At 41.6% G+C, this 10,380-nt stretch overlaps 1 protein-coding gene across 1 annotated transcript; it reads left to right on the top strand.

Moving 5' to 3' along the window:
- Positions 1-6,993: 6,993 nt before the first annotated feature.
- On the top strand, positions 6,994-9,669 carry OTOR (otoraplin). Its single transcript, XM_027560265.1, has 4 exons — positions 6,994-7,206; positions 7,574-7,713; positions 8,607-8,717; positions 9,574-9,669. The coding sequence occupies exons 1-4, from the start codon at positions 7,092-7,094 to the stop codon at positions 9,595-9,597; spliced, it is 390 nt and encodes a 129-aa protein (XP_027416066.1). The 5' UTR covers positions 6,994-7,091; the 3' UTR covers positions 9,598-9,669.
- Positions 9,670-10,380: the final 711 nt, after the last annotated feature.

Raw genomic sequence — 10,380 nt, 5'->3', positions numbered from 1 at the left:
AGGAGGGGAAATTTCCCCACCACCCCTCCTGAATTCTTCTAGCTGGACTAATAATGAAAGTGACACAAAACAGATTAACAGAAAATACAAATGTTAATTCATGTGCACAGAGGTCCCATACAAATGAGAACCTAAATAGTGGCCAAAGCAAACTTTTTTATTTTTCAATATGTTTTTTATAAGTTACGGTATTTGTCTTCAATTAGTGGCAAATGCTAAATTTAATTTTGGCAACTTTTAAGTCTGCTTCAGAAATAATTGTATTACTTTACAGATGATCCATAGGATTTTCTCTTCTTGTTTTTTCAACAAATTGCATATAATATTATATTACAAAGGTTGTAACTTAAGCTATAAAAACAGTCGAAGCAGGCAACTTTTATACCTTTTAGAGAAAGAAACAATAGAGATGAATTGACAGAACAGAGAAACTTGGGTCTTGTGTGCTCAATTAGTGAGGACTCTAAGCAGTTTGTCCCTGGTAGTAAATTCAAGAAGTAATAAGGTTTATACAAGTTTCTTGACCCGAATTCCCTCTCTCTGGTGAAAAGGGTGTCTTACCCTTGGATGCAAGGGGTACACCTTTCTCATGAGAGATTTATCTTCTGCTTTCTGGGGACAAAAATGAAGGTCAGAGTTCACTCTTGCTGCTTGTGTTTTAAGTAACTTTAATTCAAACTAATCGCTGTGCCACTGTGGCTTACTTGGGGAGCCCTCCTGCACCCTGGCAGAACCATCTGAGAGCCTGTGGACCTAGTTGCTCATCACCCCTTAATCTTGCAGGCTGTATTTTCTAAGTACAAGACCAGTCTTTCACATAACTCTAAGATGACCAGCAACATCAGGAAATAGCATCCATCCGATTTATTGAGGTCCCAATCATGACCCAAGAATCAAATCCAGGATCATGTGTTGAGTGTAGTTGTCACGTCTCTTTAGTCTCCTGTCAATTCCTCAGCCTGTCCTAAGTCTTTCAGGATCCTAATTTTATAGAGATATCACAACTCTATGTCTATGGATATATCTATTCAATTATATTAAAAAGTAATGAATTTGCAACAGTACCTCTGACTGCAACCCCATGGCACTGGGTTTATTATTGCCTTCCCCATCTCCTTACTTGTAATCTATTTCTCTCCTCCAGGCCCATTAATCTTCCTGTATTTATTAGCTATATTTTGAAGATGATTCAATCAAACTAGGATCTTCTGACTGTTCTTACCTTACTCATCTGTGGGAGCTATACAGAATGTCTGAAGACAGCAGGTGTTGTCACCATTAAATATAGTGGTTTTCAACTTGAATTTAACTTTCAACTTTGGCTACATATTAGAATCATCTGGAAGATATTTGCAAATACTCAGACCTAACCTACAACAGGATTTCCCAGGTGGCTCAGCAGTAAAGAATCCACCTGCCAATATAGGAGGTTTGGGTTCAACCCTGGGTTGGGGAAGATCTAGATAGAGAAGGAGGTGGCAACCCACTCCAGTATTCTTGCCTGGGAAATCCCAGGGACAGAGGAACCTGGTTGGCAACAGTCCATGGAGTCCCAAAAGAGTCAGACATGACTTAACAACAACAATAACCTACCACCACCTCAACTAAATCCCAATCTCCAGGAGTGAAACCCAGTCATCAATGCTTCTCAAGCTCACTGTGTAATTCTAATGTGAATCAAAGTTAACAATTAACAAAGCAGATTTCTACCTTTATGAAGTAGGTTATATGATTAGATTTAAATGCAGGCTACTGATAAATAGAAGATAGTGTTAAAATGGAAACTATTATGAGAGGCTCACATCTGCATTTTTTTAAATTGGAGGATAATTGCTTTACAATGTCATGTTGGAACACATGAAAAGATGCTCAACATCACTCATTATTAGAGAAATGCAAATCAAAACCACAATGAGGTGCCATTTCATGCCAGTTAGAATGGCTGCTATCCAAAAGTCTACAAGCAATAAATGCTGGAGAGGGTGTGGAGAAAAGGGAACCCTCTTACACTGTTGGTGGGAATGCAAACTAGTACAGCCACTATGGAGAACAGTGTGGAGATTCCTTAAAAAACTGGAAATAAAACTATCTTATGATCCAGCAATCCCACTGCTGGGCATACACACTGAGGAAACCAGAAGGGAAAGAGACACATGTACCCCAATGTTCATCGCAGCACTGTTTATAATAGCCAGGACATGGAAGCAACCTAGATGTCCATCAGCAGACGAATGGATAAGAAAGCTGTGGTACATATTCACAATGGAATATTACTCAGCCATTAAAAGAATACATTTGAATCAGCTCTAATGAGGTGGATGAAACTGGAGCCTGTTATACAGAGTGAAGTAAGCCAGAAAGAAAAACACCAATATAGTAGTATACTAATGCACATATATGGAATTTAGAAAAATGGTAACAATAACCCTGTATGCAAGATAGCAAAAGAGACACAGATGTATAGAACAGTCTTTTGGACTCTGTGAGAGAAGGCAAGGGTGGGATGGTTTGGGAGAATGGCATTGAAACATGTATATTATCATATGTGAAACGAATCGCCAGTCCAGGTTCGATGCATGATACAGGGTGCTCAAGGATGGTGCCCTGGGATGACCCAGAGGGATGGGATGGGGAGGGAGGTGGGAGGGGGATTCAGGATGGGGAACATGTGGTGGATTCATGTCAATGTATGGCAAAACCAGTATAATATTGTAATTAGCCTCCAAAAAATTAATAATTAAAAAAAAAACAATGTCGTGTTGGTTTTTTGCCATACAACAATAAGAATCAGCCATAAGTATCCATGTACTGCCTCCCTCTTGGACCTCCCTCCCGCCGCCCCCATCCCACCCCTCTAGGTCATCACAGAGCCCCAGGCTGAGCTCCCAGTGCTATACTGTGGCTTCCTGTTAGCTGTCTATGTTACACATGGCAGTGTGTATATTTCAGTGCTGCTCTGTCAGTTGGTCCCACCCCCTCCTCCCCCTGCTATCTCCATTTTAAATGTAAAGGCTTGAGACGTCTCTGGTGACCCAGTGAGTCCACACTCCCAGTGCAGGGACCCTGGGCTTGGTCACTGGTCAGGGAACTAGGTTCCACATGCTGCAACTCGGAGTTTGCACACACACACGCAGCAATGAAGATCAAATATCCTGTCTGCTGCAGCTAACACTGAACGCAGCCAAATTTGTAAAAAGGCTTAAAGTATTTGTAATCAGGTTTCTGTATGGACATGTTTTTTAAATTAAGTTTTAGAGTATGGTTGGTTTACAATTTGTGTTAGTTTCTGCTGTACAGCGAAGCAAATCAGTGTTACGTATATCTACTCTTTTAGATTCTTTCCCATATAGGTCATTACAGAGTACTGAGTTTCCTGTGCTATACAGTAGGTTCTTATTAGTTAAAGTATTTTCTGTTAGGGTATTTAATAGGCATTTTGTCTCTTGAAAATGAATCCAGCAAAGACGTAATAGTGAATGTGAAATCCTGGCTAAAAATCTGTGCCGTATTTGATTGCCCTCAAGCAGCACTTGGGAGAAGGCAATGGCACCCCACTCCAGTACTCTTGCCTGCAAAATCCCATGGACGGAGGAGCCTGGAGGAGCGATCCCATGGGGTCGCTAAGAGTTGGACACGACTGAGCGCCTTCACTTTCACTTTCACTTGCATGCATTGGAGGAGGAAATGGCAACCCACTCCAGTGTTCTTGCCTAGAGAATCCCAGGGACGGTGGGGCCTGGTGGGCTGCCGTCTATGGGGTCGCACAGAGTCGGACACGACTGAAGCGACTTAGCAGCAGCAGCAGCAGCAAGCAGCACTTCTCCAACTTTAATGTCCATACAAATCACTTCTATATCATGTAAAAAGTAGTTTGCAATTTAGCAGGTCTGGGGTAGGTTCTGAGAGATTTTATAAAATGATGCTAAAGTTGCTAGTCTGGGCACCATGTTTTGGTGGCAAGACCCCAGCATCTCTGCCCTGATCATTTAGTTAATGAGTCTTAATTTGAAGGGTGTAATGAACCTGTGTGTGTGTGTGTGTGTGTGTTAAGTCTCTTCAGTGGTGTCCCACTCTTTACGACCCTTGGCCTGCAGCCCACCAGGCTCCTCTGCCCGTAGGATTCTCTAGGAAAGAATACTGGAGTAGGTTTCTTTGCCCTCCTCCAGGGGATCTTCCCAACCCAGGGATCAAAACTAGGTCTCCCACATCTCCTGCACTGAAGGCAGATTCTTTACCACTGAGCAACCAGGGAAGCCTGAGCCTCTCTTTAGGTCTGATAAAACCTAGGGACTTCCCCAGGGCGCGGTGGGGGAAAGAGTATACATGCATGTACACACCTAAGCATACAATTCTGGGGGATGACGCATGCTTTCAATGAATACCAGTTTATGAATACCAAGCATTTTTCTGGGTGCTAAAGGTAGAGCAATGGACAAGATGGAAAAGGTCCCCACCTTGTGGAGTTTTCACTGTGGCATCAGGGACAAACAGCCACCAAGAAAGTGAACAAGCCATGTCAGGTAGTGAAACATGTATTAGGACAGGGTCCCATGGTTTTGCGTGGTGGACAGATTGGGTTGGGGGAGTGCAAGAGTGTCTCTGTTAAACTGGTCTGTCTGTCGAGCCATCTTGACCATCAGAGGCCTGAAGGCCAGTAACTGGAGGAAAAGACAATAAGCCCAAAAGGCATGAAGTAGATATGAGCTTCAAAAAAAAGACAGAGAGGCTGGTGTGGCAGGAACAGAGCCAGGGAAGGACAGTGACAGAAGATGATTCTGGAGGACGCGGGGAGGTGGGAAGATCCTTCAGGGCCTTGAACATCACAGCAAGGAGGCTGCCTCCATCCCATCCCCTTGTCCAAGCCTATTTTTGCATCCTAAAGGAGCTACAGCCCCCATTTTTGAGAACCCCAGACTGAGAAGCTAATTTAGGAACTAAAGAAAAAAAATGTCTTTGGGGGATTAAAGGTTCAGAGAGTCCATCTGAAAATCCAGAAGAAGGAGAGAAGGAAGCTCAGGACACAGTCCATCTCTGGACCACCAGCCCCACCCTACCCCCACCCCACCAGACCCCGAATGGTGCACTACCAGGCACGATGGCTTGCTGAGTTGTTGCAAGTTTGAATTCCTATTTGTGAGTAGACTTTTACAGAGAAGCTTCTAGTTTCCACCCCATCTCTTCCTGCTGCAGAACCCTAGGACATCGCAGGCCTGCTCAGGTGGCCCTCGGGAGGCTGGGGTTTCTCTTTTCTTAGTTCTTGGCCTTTGAACGGCCCACGATGGCTTCTGAGCCTCAGCTTAGTTGGCTTAGTTTTGACTGCTCAGGCACGGCTTTTTTCAACGTTTCACTCTGCTTTGAGGGGGCCTGGCTGAGTTTGTGCAGTCATTTCAGAAAGTGCCTCTTACATGGCAATTGTCTTTGAACTCGCCTGTGTCAAGGGCTGGCTGGAGACTGTTACAGTCTGTGAAACAGCTGCCGGGTCAGGATTAAGAGGGTTTGATCGATGCTTTCATTTTCCCCGAGATCCTCTCAGGCCTCCAGATTATAGAAAGAAAAACCGCACTGGCATTCTGCTTTCAAAGATGATTTCTAGGGAATTCCCTGGCGGTCTAGTGGTCAGAGATTCCAGGCTTTCACTGCTGAGGGTGCAGGTTTGATCTCTGATCGGGGAACTAAGATGGCACAAAATGCATGATGCAGCCAAGAAAAACCTGGAAATAATGGGGGAGAGGGCACTTTAAAAGAGAGAAGCGGCCCCAAACACCCTCTAACAAGCAGCCGGCCAAGTGTGTCTTTCTCCCGGCAGTAAACCCTAGGGCCCGGGTCTTTTTAAATTCACTCTGTGGCCAGTGCCTACCACAGTGCCTGGCACATAGCAGGCACTCAGGAAGTAGTTGTTAAACAGATGGAGGCAGGTGTTAGCGCTTCGGCTTTGATGACTTGTAGCGGTGCCCCTCTTCCCGCAGGAAAGATGCCTGGAAGTAGGCCAGGCAGGGATGGGGGTTCAAGGACAACACAAACCTCCAGCTTTACTCCCTTCTCTATTAGCCATGCACATTGGAGACTGAATTTCAAAGATCTCCAAGACAGGAGGCAGAAAAAAGCCAGTTCCATTTTCCCAAACCACCTACCACATCTCCCCGCATTACTAGGGTCTTAAACATGTTACAATCCATGTCTGACCCGATACACATGACTCCTAAGGGTCCCATCATGAATGATTTGTAAGCATTTGTAATCAATGTAAGCATCCTCTACTTATCTATTATATAAATCCAGATGTTATTAGATGTTTGATCAAAATTATTTGTATTAAGGATATAGATATCACATTTTCAACAGTTTTCTATGGTTAGTACATCTTCTCATACATTGAAAGAATTTGATGTTTGAACTAAAAACATTTTTTAAATGATTTAAAATCCTCATAGTTCTTTCAACAATGTCTTCCTGATGCAATAAACCACAGCAAAAGTTACTCTAACAAGGGTGGAGGATTGTCATACTGAGTAAAGTATGTCAGACAGAGAAGGAGAAATATTGTATGACATCACTTATATGAAGGATCTGAAAAGAAATTATACAAATGAGCTTATTTACAAAACAGATATAAGTCTATGGACTTTGAGAATGAATTCAAAATGAATAACCAACAAGGACATACTGTATAGCACAGGGAAGTCTGCTCAATGTTATGTGGCCGCCTGGATGGGAGAGGAGTCTGGGGGAGTCGGGATACACGTATGTGTATGACTGAGTCCCTTTGTTGTCCACCTGAAGCTATCACAACATTGTTAATCGGCTATACTTCACTATAAAATAAAAAGTGTTTTTAAAATAGTGGACTATTCTGGATAGCATTTGTGTGTAAAAAAAAAAAGACACAGCGTTTGAGTCTCTTTAGAAATTCCAATGCTGAAGAACCCCTAGAGCCCCGTCACTGCTATGGAGGCCGAGGCACGGGTAGCTACCTCCCCATTGGCTGCAGGGGACTCGCCCAGATGTCTGGCTTTCACATAAAAGACAGGAAGCACTGAAGTCAGTCTCCACTTCCACTCAAAGGGCGAAAGCAAAAACAGCAAAAGAGGAAGATGGCAAGACTGGTGTTACTTTTCCTCCCAGGTCTTGTGGCCATATGTGCTGTGCATGGAATATTTATGGACAGACTTGGTTCCAAGAAGCTGTGTGCAGATGATGAATGTGTCTGTAAGGACTTTTTTACACCTTTTATTACCTTTCTATTATATAATTGAAAAAAAAAATATCCACTAATAGCGTAGAATCTAATTGTATTTGGAAGTGAATCTTCTCTAATGTGCATGCGATTAGTGTCGTTTCTCCGGGTCTGTGCCTTTTGTGTCTCAGCATGAAGAATTCACTTGGCTAAGATTCTGTTGGATGCTGTTTTAATAACCTTAGTTATCTTCTGGAATTGAATGTGAGCTATAAACCAGGAGGTGTTAGTCACTGTGATTTCCTAGTCTTCTGATATGCTCTGTGGTTTTTCCTGTTATAAAACCCAGGCGTCCATGCTTTCTTCTTCAAGATACTATTTCATGGTTTTTCCTTCCAGATACTATTTCTCTGGCCAGAGCTCAAGAAGATTACAATGCTCCGGACTGTAGATTCATTAACGTTAAAAAAGGGCAGTGGATCTATGTTTACTCAAAGCTGGTAAAAGAAAATGAAGCTGGAGAATTCTGGGCTGGCAGCGTAAGACGAGATCATTTAAAATATATAAAATATCTTGACATATGTTGCCCTTAACTTTTCCTCTGTTACCTATCTTCGATGCCTTTTAATATTTAAAACTAGCTGTTAAGAACAATAGAGGAGCTGTGGCTATGCAAAACTTCATGTATATTTGCTTTTATTGCATTTTAAAGAAACAAGGAAAACTTCATCACAAAACCCAATGTAGGTTTATCTGCTGTTTTGGCAAGAGAATGTAGTCGAACACATGGGGGCGTGAACATCCCAAAGAGTTTGAACCTTATTCAAAAATACTTGAGTGGATTTGCCAAGTAAAAGGCATGTGTGCTGGCAGTCAGGCTACATTTCAGTGTTTTTAAGGAAACTTTAGCACCCTCGTTCACTCCAAAGAATCTGCTTTCTTCAGTTAAAACACACAGGGGTGGGCCCTGGGGAGGGATGAAGCTGAACTGATCTACTGTCCCCCACTGCAGCTCCAGCTCCAGAGACATATTCTCAAGTAATGGAGAGTTAAATCTGAAATGCACTCAAGAATATGTTCACTTGAATTTTAAAAAATGGGGAGAGTCCTTTAAAAGTTCTTTAAAATAACAGTGTCTATTTACTTAAAACCAAAACAAAAAAAGATACAGACTTCATTTATGGGTTCCAAAAAAGATTTCTGGGCAGTTCACAGATGGCACGATGCAATGCTAAAGTAGGGAGACCAGTAAGAGTGGGCCACAAAAGAACAGACACACAGTTTCTGTGGGATGAAAGTTGCTGGGAGTGAACTTGAGAAGCAAGGCATTGGTAGTTTTATGATTCTCATGGACAACAAAGAGGATGCCTGAGGGTTTCCAAAAGAGTATCACATCTGCTTTCCCCTCTCTGTTACATTTCTGGGCACTCAGGTCTATGGCAATCAGTCTGAGGATGAAATGGGAACCGTGGGTTATTTTCCCAGCAACTTGGTCCAGGAACAACATGTGTACCAAGAAGCCACCAAGGAAGTTCCTACCACGGTAAGCGTCCCTGGGGCTGGGGAGAGGGGAGAGAAGGACTCAGAATGTAGACGTAGGCAGGTGTAAAAAGATGCATCATGCAACTTACAAGCTGCGTCAGGTAAAGTCCCCCACTTCCAAGGGTGACGTCTCTAGGCAACGAGACTTGGGAGAGCATTTATACCTACTGTCAATGTGGAAAGGTTAGTGAACTCTCTCTGTCACTAGAGAAAGTGTTTTAGTTGTAAGTTATCCTGGAAATGACTCCACGTCACAAAGAAAGAAGCCAAAATAGTATTGACTGACTCTTACTGACAGGCTCACTTATCAACTAAACACTTGGTCTGAGAAAAATATCAGCACCTGTATTTATCATTTATTTAATAAAATCAAAACATTCTGGAAAAAATTTGAATGCCTGTTTTTGTGATAGAGAGACCCTACTTATGTATGAAAAAGAACCATCCTTTTCCTAATGCTCTGGGGTCTTGTATAACCAAAACAGAAATAAAAGATCCTTTTTGAGTGACTTTGCAAGGTGGTTATTTTGAAATAATTCTTCTGGAGCTAATCACTGTGCAAAAAAAAACTTTAAAACATTGACCAACCTACACAAATGCAACTCATTTGTCATCATGTCTTAGCATTGAACTTGAATGTGTCAAAGAATCATAAATTAAAAGTGTATTTGAGAATTTTCATTTTAAGTAGTTTTTGAGTTAAAGTAAAACTTGAGTCATACTCTTGGGGTTCAAGCTTTACGTATTTTAACTCCAAATTTCCCTTTGATTATGTATGATTTTAAATAAAGAATGTACATCTGTTTTTTGGTCCTGCATGCTCAGCTCAGTCTTTTTTCGCTTTTTTTTTTCCCTAGGATATTGACTTTTTCTGCGAGTAAGAAGTTAGACAAATTCACCAATAGAAAGGAAACTTCAGAAATAAAGGAAAAAAACAAAACAACCAAAAAATACCTGTCCCTGTTTTCTGACTTTTGTTTCAAGGGTTTGACTTGAGCCTGGAGATGGCAGATAAAGGGGAGAGGAGAGGAGAGGGTGAAGGAGGAAGAAGGAAAGGAAAATGGGAGGGGGAATGTTCTCCTGGTCTGGTCTTCCAGACTACATGGAACTGGATGACGTTTGCCTCAAATGGGTGAGTTGAAAGCAGAGAATTAGTTTTTCAGCCTAGAGCCTTCTCTTACAAAGGGATCAAATAGAAGATAGTTCATTTATAGTTATTTCTAAATAGTAATTCTTCCCAGCTCTTTGGATCCTCGAATAAACTTAAGGTCATGGTTCTTTTTTTTGGACATGATGTCTTCTAGTCTCTCTGGCCAGCTGCAATATTATAATGTTCCCCAATGGACATGATATTTGATGCCTTTGGGGTGTGAAGCTGCTGGAGGAGAAAAAGAACTGTTGGACTATGCTTCTAAATTTCTTTTAAAAAATGTCTCACAAATTATTTCAGTTGAATAACTTTACCTTCTGAACAATAAATTTACCTCTCCCCAAATTTTAAATAATGTAAAATTTTAATTTCAATAAATTTTAATTTTAATAAAGTTTAAATATTTTAAAATTTAAATTAAACTTTTAAATTTTAAATTAGTTTAAGTGGTGGGGTGCTTTATGAAATATTTGTAATATAATAATTTCCCCTTATTATGTGCTATTACTGGATA

This window comes from Bos indicus x Bos taurus, chromosome 13, assembly GCF_003369695.1.
Source record: "Bos indicus x Bos taurus breed Angus x Brahman F1 hybrid chromosome 13, Bos_hybrid_MaternalHap_v2.0, whole genome shotgun sequence".
Lineage (NCBI taxonomy): Eukaryota > Metazoa > Chordata > Mammalia > Artiodactyla > Bovidae > Bos > Bos indicus x Bos taurus.
This window is presented reverse-complemented; position numbering and strand designations above follow the sequence as displayed.